The sequence below is a fragment of the Centruroides sculpturatus genome, unplaced genomic scaffold (assembly GCF_000671375.1).
Source record: "Centruroides sculpturatus isolate CEXI.00-Female unplaced genomic scaffold, Cexi_2.0 scaffold130, whole genome shotgun sequence".
Lineage (NCBI taxonomy): Eukaryota > Metazoa > Arthropoda > Arachnida > Scorpiones > Buthidae > Centruroides > Centruroides sculpturatus.
This window is the reverse complement of record NW_019384364.1, coordinates 102,677-116,113: the sequence shown is the minus strand read 5'-3', so window position 1 is coordinate 116,113 and position 13,437 is coordinate 102,677. Positions and strand designations below refer to the sequence as shown.

Genomic DNA, 13,437 nt, shown 5'->3' with positions numbered 1-13,437 from the left:
CTCAGTTATCTGGCATGCTGTGAAAAGTGTTTGGTGACTCCTAGTGAAGAATATATAGTGATAATATATTAAATATACTTTACATAATATTTATATTATTTNGTTTCTCTTGTAATTTTTTTAAAATTTTTGTTCTAAATTTTGATTTAAATATGTATATTCTATACATGGAACGTATCTGTTTTATTTTCGTTTTTTGGACCTGAAGATGGCCTGTTAATCAGGTTGAAAGCGTTTGTGTTTAAAATATATAATTCTCAGCAAAATTAAGGTGTTCTAATATATATGCTACATATATCATATGCTATACATCTAAATTATAAATACACAAGCCATTAGTATGTAATCAAGATGGTTAAGTAAAACCTGATTTAGTAGGCACTAGATTTAGTCGATGAAACAAACCCAGAATAGAAGTAGAGGTATTAATTAATGTATTTTCACCTTGATTAAGCAAATACTGTCTTCTGTAAACAAAGGAAAAAATTTCTTAAATTTCCTTCCTATTCTCTAAAGCCTGTTAGTAAATAATACAATGTATTACTTGCTTCCTATGAATGCCAGTTAAAAATATCATGCTTATTTTTGGAATCATTGTTTTATATAATTTCTTCATGTTCCTAAACTTTTCATCAGATTTAGATAGTGTTCTTGATATTTTTTATCAAACATTAGTACATTGATGGCATTATTTTCAATTGTGTAATGCTTTCATTATACAAGGAGGGTGTATTAAGAAACTTGAGGAATTTTAAAAAAGAACAGAATAACAGAAACAGAATGAATCAAATGAGTGATATGAATAGAAATTAGCATTTCTTATTCTTTATTCAGTTATTAAGAAATATCAACAGAGTATTAGTTTTTCCTTAAGAATTAAATTTAATTCTAATTCGATTCATAACTTAGAAGAAAACCTGAATACTCTTTTCAGACTTATCTTTCAAAAGAAAGATTTATGACTATATGATAAAGTATCTGTCAGCTGATATTTCTGTTTGCTATTTTAATGCATTAATGTTGATTTATAAGATAATTTTTGTGATTTTTATCACTGTTGATCAGTTTATGATCAAACAATCAAAGCAATTATTTAAATATTGTTTATTTAAAAANAATATCGACCGACAAAGTTCAATATCTCGAGAGACAAAAATAATACTATAAGTATATAATTCTAATATTGTTTTCATAACCTTTAGAATTAAAATTTGACAGAATTATTTTTACAAATTACAACAAAAGTATTTGGAAATAAAATAACACAAAAGCTTATTTTTCGACAGTCATCGAAAATCACTTGATAAACATATTTACCCAGTTTCGTATGCTTTGGAATCAACTAAAAAAAAAAATTAAGATTTGTGATGAACTTGAAAATTTTAGAAAATGTCATTACTTAAAAAATAAATTTCCAATTGTTACATATGTATTATAGATAAACCGATAAAGAAGACTTCCTCTTATCCCGTCTCGCTTTAATGGATCATATTTTTATCCAGATTTTTTTATGCGAATCGAATTTCCAGTGTTGATTCTGAGAGCGGGTACAATGCACCGTAATGATTCTATTTACTTTTCACTTTATTTCGTCTTCACTATCTATACTTGTTTGGATTGCAGGCACTTCGTACATACAGGATCTTCTTACAAGAATGCTACAATTTTAAATTATTGTAATTATATTAATTATTACCTAAGAAGTATGTATTGTACACCAATCACTAAAGTAACAGTTTGAGTTTCATCTATCATATGAATACCAGAATAAGTGAAAAGTAAATTTATTGAATATTTTCCATTTTAAAATACAGGTTCTTCCAGAAAGAATGTTACAATTTTAAATTATTGTAATTATGTCAATTATTACCTAAGAAGTATGTATTGTACACCAATCACTAAAGTAACAGTTTGAGTTTCATCTATCATCTGCATACAAATGTTTTGTGTACTGCCTCTTGGAAGTGCCATAAACAAAAATGGCAACTTTGCAACAGAGAAAGTTTTGTGTACTGCAGTCTGGAAATTTGGAATCAGTTATCATTGTGCAACAAGAATGTTTGACTTACATGGTGGATCACTTTGAATTGTCTGTGAAATGTAAAAAAAAATCATAAAAAATTGTGTTGCACAGTGATGACCGAGTCCAACTTTGCGTAAAGCAGAACGCAAATGCTTTTTCTGTGTTCAGAGTTACCATTTTTGTTTATGGTGCATTATAGAGGTAGTAGACAAAATGACATTTGTATAATCAGATGGTAGATGAAATTCAGTTACTCTATTGATTGATGCACAATACATACTTTCAATAATTTAAAATGGTAGCATTATTTTTAGAAGACCCTGTATATTCTATACAAATTAGATGTGTAAATATAAATAATAATTATCTTATGATGATTCATTTCAAAATTTTTTTCAAAAATACATAAATAATGGCAAACATGTGTGCATGAAAATAAAGTTAGTATGTTTCTATGATTCTTTATCATTGTGATTTTAGTTTCTGTGTGCATTAAATTTTTTTATACATTAACTTTTAAATATTCAGTTATGGTTTTTAATCTTCATTTATTTTAACAATACAGAAAGATAATAAAATAATAATTAGATACACTCGTTCTCTAAATGATAATATGCTGCATATGCAAAAATTTTAGAATTATAAACTTATGAAAATTTATATTAATTTAACNTAGATGATCAATTCCAATAAAAAAAGATAATTTATTTTATTTATTAAAAATTTTATTTTAAATGAACTATGTTATGAATTACAGTATATAGCAACTAATATGTAACAAACTTACAATAGATATATGGAAATTCAGATTTGTAGTTGTGATAAAGAGAAATATTTAATATACTCTTTAATGAATATACAAGGTATCCAAAAAGTTACTGTGCAGTGAGAAATTTGTAATGACATTAAAGTTATGTGTATGGCTTCGTATATGACACCTGTAAGTTGTGTATCCTGCATTTCCACTTTGTAGTAGCAGACATTACTGCTTGCTTACAGATGTTCTGGTTTTTGGACTACAGTTTTTAGAAGATTTCTTTGCAGATCACATATTTTTCTATGGAATATGATCTGCTAGGTCTCTGGATCTCACTCCCTTGGATGTTGGATCTCTGGTGGACATTTCCAGTATTTGCTGTGGGAGAAATTGCAATACTGTACATAAAACTTTACTTCAACTCTTTTCACTGCACAGTAACTTTTTGGAACCCTATATAATGTTTTGTAAATACACTCCTGCCTGAAGCAGGTTCTCAAAATTCTACATTTACTTCAGTAGCTACTCATTTTTTTTTTTATTCAATGAGTACTTGAAAATTATCTGAAAGAATAAAGATATTTGTTAATTGTGCATTCATCTGACAGGTGCAAGGCTTAATTTTATGCAAATTTCTCAGAAATGAATAACAGTTGGATAGTTCTCAACTAATGTATTGTGAAGTGCCACTAAACCTACATTGGTGGCTTTTAAGTTTATGGCCCTGTTTTTAGGTGAAATTTTAGTTGTCTGGGTTTGTACCTGCTAGATGTAGTGTGACTAAATCAGTAGGTATTTTGCGGTACACAAAATCTTTCAGTTACAATGTGTTCTTGTGATGTGCCATCTTTAATATTGTATACAAGTGTCTTTATTTGTATTTTTCTGTCAACTAGTGATAAATAAAAATGAGTAAAAAGTTTTTTGATCTCATGAAGCCAGAGAACAGTGATGAACTGAATTGGCTTGCTTTTGCTGATGAAGATGCTATTTTCATATTATAATTTTTATTTAAATACTAGATATATAGAGAAATCATCATATTTTAATAAAAGATCTTGTTTATTATTTAAAATATTGATTATGATAAGAAAATTGTATGAACACTTTCCATTTTAATATTTGTTAGAATTATTTATCATTAAATATAATAACATGAAATTTAATACTATTTTAACGTTTTATTTAGTTACACATTGGAATGTAATTATAATACTGGAAGATCAATTAATAACTTGGCTAAAATAGAAGGAAGTGATGGAATTTTAACACCTCCATTACCTGGAAAAGCCATTCCATATTATAGTCCAACCGTCTATCAACAGGTGGGATATCATTATATTATGTATTAATGGACCATTTAGGTTGAGGTGCATTTGGCCTGCTGGCTCCCACTTGCACAACAACAATATTATATATTAAGAAATTAATAATGAAATTTAATAACATTTTAGAAATATGAAATTTAATGATTAAGTAATTTAATTTATGTTAACATTTAAATTTAGCAGGTTGGAAGAGCTTTGGCAGTATCTATATTAGATGCGACTGGACACAATCCAGTTTCTCGACTTAATGGTACATCTTACAAAACAATGAATGGAATTCGAAATTGGGTGTATAATGATCTTGAATCTGATAAAGCTCAGAAAAAGCAAGCCAAAGATAATAAATCCTATAGTTGGAGTATGGGATACAATGATAGGTAAATATAAGTATGGTTTCTCAAATGCAAATTTTAGATTTTATATGCTGAGTTATATCATCATTATTTATGTTAGTAATGATAATGATTAAAATTTTACTTAGCCTTTAGTTTATGCTATTTATTTCATTGACTGGTTAAAATTGCTTTATGCCTCAATATCTTGTACAGTAGTGGCCAAAAGTTGAGCAACCCTTGATATATGTTTTAAAATGCAACCTCTGTTTTGTTTACTACCTACTACATAATTAATATCGTGGTAGTTGAAAAGAGCACAAAAAAAAAGAGTCAAAATACTCAATTAACTCAAGCTGATTTTATTTTAAAACTGATTTACAAAAGAAAAACAAAATTTTTATATTTTATCCTGTGACAAAACTAGAGCTACCAAAGGAATTACACAGATTTATCCAGTATTTTTAGGACAAAATATTAGGATTTTGTGACATAACCAGAGCTTCTGATCACTGCATCACATTTACATTCCATTGAATCAACTAAGTTGTCTGGAGGAATACAATTATCAAATGATATCAAACAATGGTAGATATGCATTTGAAGGAAAAAAAGACCTTTACTGAAATTGTTAAAATCTTTAATGTGCATAAAACTGTTGTTGCAAAAGTGGTGAAGTGTTTTGAAATATATGGGACCATTGTTTTTGCCAAAAAGTCAGGTAGACCACAAAAAACAACACCACAGTTGGATTGTTTTGATCAGGCGTACGAGTGCAGCCAACCCTTTTTTGACTGTTTCACATATTAAACCTGAAGTGGGTAACCCAGATATAATCATAAGGACTGTACGAAGACGTTTGACTAGTTTTGGATTACATGGGAGATGACCAGCAAAGAAACCACTCATCTCTGCAAAAAACAAAAAATTGAGATTAGAGTTTGCACATGAACACATCACTTGGACTGAACAAAAATGGTCCAAGGTGTTATGGAGTTATGAATCTAAACTCAATGTCTTCTCTAGTGATGATATATGATATGTCAGACAACCAGTGAACATGAGATATGACCCAAAATACATAGTTCCTATAATAAAGCATGGTTCCTATAATAAAGCTGCATAATGGTATGGGGATGTTTCTCTGCAAAGAGAATTGGTCCAATTCATAGAATTATTGGAATAATGGATCAAACCATTTATCAGGACATATTACAGAATCAAATGCTTCCTCATGCGTTCAATGCCAAGGAAATGAATCTTTCAACAGCACAATGACCCAAAACACAGCAAATTTGGTAAATCAATGGTTTTAACAGAAAAGAGTGAATCTTATGGCATGGCCAGCCCAATCACCAGACCTAAACCCCATAGAGAATCTTTGGGATGAAGTTGAGTGCTGTATATGCCAGCATGCATATTCAGATAGGGATGAATTGTGGTCTACCATTCATAAAGATGGTATGAGACTCCCAAATCACTGCTTGGTTATGTGATTCAATGGAACATAGATGTGATGCAGTGATTAGAAGCTCTGGTTATGCCACAAAATACTCATGTGAGGTTTGCCGATTGGGGAGAAAGTGTCACGACAATCAAATGGTCGGCACTGTTGCATGGGAGTGGAAAAACTTACTAAGAAAGTCAAACTACTCAGGTTAAAACAATGGGTGAATGTAAGTCTTAAGATCAAACATCTTCAATAAAAATCAAATTGTCAGTCGGTCTGGGTTCTGATCTTGTTATGTTTCGTAACGAGTGAATAACCAACCAGAAAGGGAGGCAAGTCGACATTGACCTATCGTAATGTTTGATCTGGGACCCAGAAAAAACTTATAAAAACCTTGCAAAAAAAGGATGTGACGTTCTTGGTTCTTAGTTTGGTGTACTCTGCTCCTGGATTTTTCCTGCTGTTCAACAATGGAAACTTGGTCGTTGTTCCGGAAGAAGATTTTCGCCATCCCGTCCCGGCAAGTTTTGCCAAGTGTATCCTGCTACGAGAGTCACTCCTTCAAGTTGTGCTGTGCGCCCTGGAACCTACATTTTCCTCATCATATTCACCAGAGGAAGAAAAGATCGTTGAAATAAAACAGTAGTTGTAAGCGAAATTTTTATATTTAATAAACAATTTGCAATGGAGGACCAGTCTCAGTAAGTTTTCCACTCCCACGCGACAGTGCTGACCGCTCGATTGTCATGACACTTTCTCCCCAATCGGCAAACCTCACACTAATATTTTGTCCTAAAAATACTGGAAAAATCTGCATACTTCCTTTGATAGCTCTACTTTTGTCCACAGTGTAAAATATAAAAACTTTGTTTTTTCTTTTGTAAATCAGATTTAAAGTAAAATCAGTTTGAGTTAATTGAGTATTTCACTTTTTTTGTGCTTTTTTCAACTATTACAATATTAATTATCTAGTAGGTGGTGAACAAAATAGAGGTCTCATTTCTAAAACATATGTCAAGGGTAGCTCTACTTTTGGCTATTACTGTATATTTGCAGCAATCAATGTATTGAAATGTTTGGATGTTACGCCATTTTAGTTTAACTAAAATGTTACATTATACCTGTAATGTTCTCTAATTTTCTAATTTACATTTTTTGTGTGTAAATGGTTGTCAGTTTTTTTGTCATATTCAGTTTCTATCTGCAGTGAAACTAGCTATATTTAGTAGTTTAGAACAGGGGCCACCAAACTACAGCCCGCAGGCCAATTCATCTGGCCCTCTGCTGTACTGTGCCACAAATGAGCTAATTATAAAATATAATTATTTATATGGAAATATCATAGATTGTAGATGAACTTACTATGTAGAAAAAATTAAAATAAGTGTAAGTAAAAATGCCAAAATTGGTCTTAATTTGATTTTTGCATTGACAATAATATAATTTTTAGGAAAATCAGTGAAATGAAAAATTTGGTGACTTTTTTGTGACTTTGGATATCAGAGCACTTTTTGCATTCAATGAAGTTTCTAAGAAAAGTGATTATGAGCTTGCTGCAGCAATCATGTTTGTGTATTGGTAAAATAAATATGTTGTTTTTTTTATTTTTTGTGTATTCAGTATACTATATTGAACAAAATGGTTATGCAGCTTGCACTCATCATTCTCTCAGTTATCTGGCATGCTGTGAAAAGTGTTTGGTGACTCCTAGTGAAGAATATATAGTGATAATATATTAAATATACTTTACATAATATTTATATTATTTTAATTGAGCTTAATCAAAATAAATGACATACATACAGTTTGACTTCCATATTGCAAAGTCCTATACATGTACAGTTTTCTTTACAGTGGAATTTTTTGTGGAATATTGAAAACACATCTTTTTCTATATTCACTGTTGATGCATTTTTTATTTAATGAATTTTCTATGTAGCAAATTCTGTGTGTTTTCTGGAAACCATTTGTTATGTGGACATTTGATTTTGTGGATATGATGCCTGATATTAAAAATCATCTGTTTGCAATATTTATAATTTAAATAGAAATTAGCATTTTTCTACACTATCCTTCAGAATAAAAGATGAAATATACAATGCTTCATAAAAAATTTAAGCTACATATATCACCTTAAACGTGCTCAGCAAGTAAACATATATATTAGAACACCTTAATTTTGCTGAGAATTATATATTTTAAACACAAACGCTTTCAACCTGATTAACAGGCCATCTTCAGGTCCAAAAAACGAAAATGGAACAGATACGTTCCATGTATAGAATATACATATTTAAATCAAAATTTAAATAAGGACTTAGGAGTAAGACTAAAAGAACATCGGTATAACGTAAAAAAAGGATCCAATGCCACGGTTTTGTCACAAATGTCGCAAGTCCAAGGTTCGGTGGTGAAATGGGACGAGGCAACGATTATAAAACCAGTGTCTTCCCCCACTTTATCAATGACGGCGGAGAAGATTGAAATATATAGGAGTAGGCTACGTGAGGGATGTTTAAATGCGAGAGATGCTGAGAGCCTGTCGTCGGCGTGGAAATACATGATTAAAAAGTTCACTGAAAACTCAAGCTAGAATTAGTTTATTGGAAGATTTATTATATTTATTATATATTTTTTATTTTTTAGTTTATTTGGTGTTATTTTTATATATTCTCTTGTATATTTTAATTTTATTTTGTGTTATTTTTATATTTTATTCCGTTTCTCTTGTATATTTTTTAAAATTTTTGTTCTAAATTTTGATTTAAATATGTATATTCTATACATGGAACGTATCTGTTCCATTTTCGTTTTTTGGACCTGAAGATGGCCTGTTAATCAGGTTGAAAGCGTTTGTGTTTAAAATATATAATTCTCAGCAAAATTAAGGTGTTCTAATATATATGTTTACTTGCTGAGCACGTTTAAGGTTATAGTTATGGCGGCACCGGTAAAAACGTACAAGATATACAGGAAGTTGGTGTTAAAGATGATTAAAGCGAGTTGTAAGTTAGACTTTTTAAGAGAATGTTTAAAGAACAAAGTCTATCCCATGTCGATCTATCAAATTAGCATCCCTACGGAATGCCGTTCGCTTATAGTTAAGTTCCGTTTAGCATGCCTCAAGAAATCTATTAGAATAACAAAGAACAGGAAGTATGGGGTCTTAAATGAACTTATTTGTCTAGAGGATACCGTGTACAAAGATGATCCGAATAAACTAACTCATATCAATAATAGGGTTGTGGATTTGGCAGAAGCAGTCAGGAAGAATTCCACTAAACGTTATGTGAAAAAATTGAAATGGATTATTAGTAAACAAGTGAAAAGATTGAATAAAGAGAGCCCTAATACCTTCCAAGTATGGGACCAGATAGAAATACCAAAGAAAATCAAAGAAGTGCTTGAGAAAGGCCCTAACTTTGTCCCAGATGTGGTGAATAGTTGGGAAACCTCCATACAGGAGATTGAGAGAGGGATAGTTGGCATGGATCCTTTAGATAAGGAATTCTTTAGATGGAGGACTGTCATCATTAACCGGCCAAAGAAAAAAGCAACTGGTATTAGCAATAGAGACATATGGCTTACGAAGGAGTGGTTAAGAACGAATGATCTGGTGATGACCAAAGCAGACAAAACTAAACATTTAGTTGTCATGAAGAGACATACGTTTGACAAGGAATTACATGCTTACATCAGGAAGACTGAATGTGAAATAGTTGACGACAAAATAATTGGATCTCTGGACAGAAGGGTCAAGAAGTTAGAACGCTCAAGTCTCGCTGCCGTTTTGCCTTTTCTGAAGAAATGTCACAATCCAAGTTCAGGAGCTCCAAGATTGTTTGCGTTTGCTAAGACGCACAAAACTGGAAATGAATTAAGACCAGTGGTAGAGAAGTGTAGGGGGCCCACCTTTATCTTAGAAAAAAGGCTACATGAATATTTATCCTCACAGATAGAAGACGATAGACTGGTGGCAAAAGATCCTCTTGTCGTAGTGAAGGAAATGCAAAATATTTCTTTAATGGAAGACGAAGTGGCGACCGTTTTGGATTATGAAAGTATGTATCCTTCAGTAAGGATTGAATCATGTGTGGAGGCATTATTGGATTTCATGTACAACAACAACCCTCAGTTGCTTAGTTACACCCAAGACCTAGAGGAACTCGCTAGCCTGGTATGTTATCAATCTTGTTTTACCTTTTGTGGTCGAATTTACAGGCAGAAATCGAATTTACAGGCAGAAAAGAGGGGTTCCGATGGGAAGTCCCCTCTCTGGAATTCTTTGCGAGTTAGTAGTTAGAAGATTAGAAAGGGAAGTTCTACGAAATTTTAAGGAAGATGTCATACATTTCGTCAGATATGTGGATGACATTTTTNCTATTAATTCAACATCTCCTTCAAGAAATTACAGACAGATACTAAAAGAGCAAAGAAAAATTAGAAAAGAAAATGTATCTAAAGGCAACTTTCAAAATTATAATATTGAAAATAAACCCAAAGAAACTGAAGTAAATATATCATTTAATAATGATATAATCTCAGAAATGACAACTGAATTCCATAAAAATAATAACTCCGAACAAAAAAATAATAGTAGTACTTCAAATCCAGCATTACTTCAATCGTCTCCATCACAAAAGAAATTGGAATTTTTACAGAAACATTGGGAAAATATAAATAAACATAATTCTTCTCCAATAACAAAGTGTACTTTAATTCCAACACTTAATATTCTCTCTCTTTTTACTGAACGTAAAATACCATTTAGATCTGAATTTTCAGGAAAAGATAAAAATCACAAGATATCAGTTTCCGAAGAGGGTAAATGTAAAGTTTGCATGTCAAATGAAAATCTGTCTGAGAATGACCCTCCTTTTAAAGTAGAATTGCAACCATCAAAAAGTAAACAGTCATCTGGAGCAAACTGTGTTGTAGAAAAAGAAGAAATTTATTACAGAATTAAGGATTTCAATGGTAATTATAAAATCTATTCTATTATTTAATAATAACATGCTAAAAAAGTATATATTATCTTACTTCTCAAATTTTATATATTTTTTAAAAATAATTATGATTTTTTAACTTGTATTTATGTAGTTCCCAATTATCTAATATATAAATGACATTAAGGCTTTAATAGAAAGATGCTTGTTACAATATAAATAACAAAAATAAGTATACCAAAATATATAAATAATTTATCAGAACTTTCAGCCTGTAATTTTTATAAGAGCTAGTATCATAGCCAAAATTTTAATTGAAATTTGGTGGCTTTGATAATTTTGATGGGATTTTCTAGTGCAAGACATACAGAAATGATAATCTTATTTAACAGTTTATTTTCATAAACATTATTCCTTTTCTTAAAAAACTATTTTAAAATGTCTGTATTATTGTTCTTTGACAGCCAAAGAAAAAATATAGACAACACTCGATTGTTGAACATAATTAACAAAAAAGGGGTTAGTAGATTTGTATGTGTTTATTTTTAACAATGTCATTCTAATATATGAGAGTTAATTATGCATATATAAAACAAATTATTAAAAAAAATTGTAAAAAAAGAAATGTGTTGCAAAATTTTTAAAATATAATTTTCATATAATGGTGTTGGCAATCCTCTATCATTTTATATAATTTGTAGCAAAAATTTTGCTATAAAACACATTGCAAAACTTTTAGCTTTAAAGCTCTCAAAAACATTCAATGTTCATTGAAAAAGATATTATATTCTTCAAAAAATGATCCAACTTCCTCAAATAATTTGAAAAACATGTTTCTTTTTTATATTAAAACAGAATGTAAAGTGAGACAATTTTAAAGATAAATAATTGGAAACATTAGCATAAAAGTGGACAAATTCTGAACTCTCAAACAATATATGAACATCACTCTCAAAAAGCTAATTGTCCATGCAAAATATGAATGGTTGAGATCCAATTTATATAGCAGATATTCTATAGTTGATACTTACTCTCTGTGTCTAACTTCCATTTCTATCTCTCTTCATATTTTTGGTTTAAGGCTTCTTACTGAAATTCCTTCATCTACTTTGTTCCTCCAACTTTGTTTTGGCCTATCACACCATCTTTTTTCTTGTGGATTCCAATCTAGGATTTTTTTTGGTCACTTCTTCTCTGTTATTTGAGTTATATGAACAAGCCATATTAGCTGTTTCCTTTCTATTTCATTTATAATGCCTTCTTCTTTCTTAATGTCCATTTTATATATATATTTTTTCTTTTTTCTAATTCCAAACTATTAAAATGTTTAAACCAGTTCTCTATACTACAGTGGTGTGCCGTGATATTTGATGATAGGGAAGCTGTGTTTCTTAAGAAGCCGACTTCCAGGGACAATCAGTTAATTCTTTAAATGTATTTTTAATAGATTATTTATCTGACATAATTTATAAATAAACAAGTTTAATATAATTATCTCTGTTATTAGATTCAATAGATTCCCTATGCCCTCTAACTGCCGATTCTTGCTTTGATAAAAACATATAACATCTATTAATTTAAATATATCTATTAGCCGTAACTATTTTGTTATAATTTTCAATATTTATTTTATATTATTTATTAATTTTGTGGCGTAGTAAACACTAGTATTGTGTTTTATTCCAAAGACACATGGCAAATTTCAAAATTTCCATCAAATTCCTTTATTAGTTGATACGGTACATTGTTTAGTACTCGTTTCGGGCTTTGCCCCTCTTCAGACCGAAGATATAACAAGACAAAGCATTAACTACCTAGATATTACAATAACAAGATTAAAACATCATCTGGAATATAGAACATTCAAGAAACCGAGCTCTAACCAAGTAACAACAAGATATCAATCAAAAATTCCATCATACATTAAATATAATATATATAAAATGGAATACGACAAAATCATAAACCGGACAAGCCAAGAAGCACATATAAACGAAGATCTAATTGAATTAAGGAAGAAGTTTCTTTTAGCAGGATTTCCGCAAAGATTACTAAAACAATGGGAAACCAGAATTAAAGACCCCAGAAACCTATGTAAAAATAAAGATAAACAAGCAACTAAAACAAAATATATTAACTTTCCATATATTAGAGGTTTATATGAACAAATCAGTGCAGAAATAGAAAAAATAAACTACAAATTAGCACCATCATATCAAAAAATGGAAAGCAGACTGTTAACCACGAACCAGAAGAAAAACCAGCAAATACCGATCGAAAACCAAGGTGTAGTATACAAAATTCCGTGTACCTGCGCAAACAAAAAACATTACATAGGAGAAACAAAAAGAAAAGTAAAAACTAGACTGAAAGAACACATAGCAGATCTTAAATACAATAGAATAAATTCTGCATTTTACGAACATTGTACTATAAACAACTGTAATATAGATAAAGATAACGTAGAAATACTGCATAAAGAAAAATTAACGTACAACAGAAAGTTTAAAGAAACCATAGAAATCATGAAAAGTAAAGACAGTATAAATAAAAACTTAAGTCTTAAAATAAACGAAAACTGGATTAATATATTATAAATAA

The 13,437-nt window shown here is 30.1% G+C and overlaps 1 protein-coding gene across 1 annotated transcript in view; it reads left to right on the top strand.

Annotated features, from left to right (window-relative positions):
* The first annotated feature begins 149 nt into the window (after window positions 1–149).
* Window positions 150–13,437, top strand: part of LOC111642301 — a 31,870-nt gene continuing 18,582 nt past the window's right edge. The window contains exons 1-3 of the mRNA XM_023388637.1: window positions 150–271; window positions 8,780–10,181; window positions 10,228–10,867. Of these exons, the coding sequence (XP_023244405.1) occupies window positions 8,829–10,181; window positions 10,228–10,867 (1,993 nt within the window). The 5' untranslated portion in view covers window positions 150–271; window positions 8,780–8,828. The remainder of the gene's footprint in view (window positions 272–8,779; window positions 10,182–10,227; window positions 10,868–13,437) is intronic.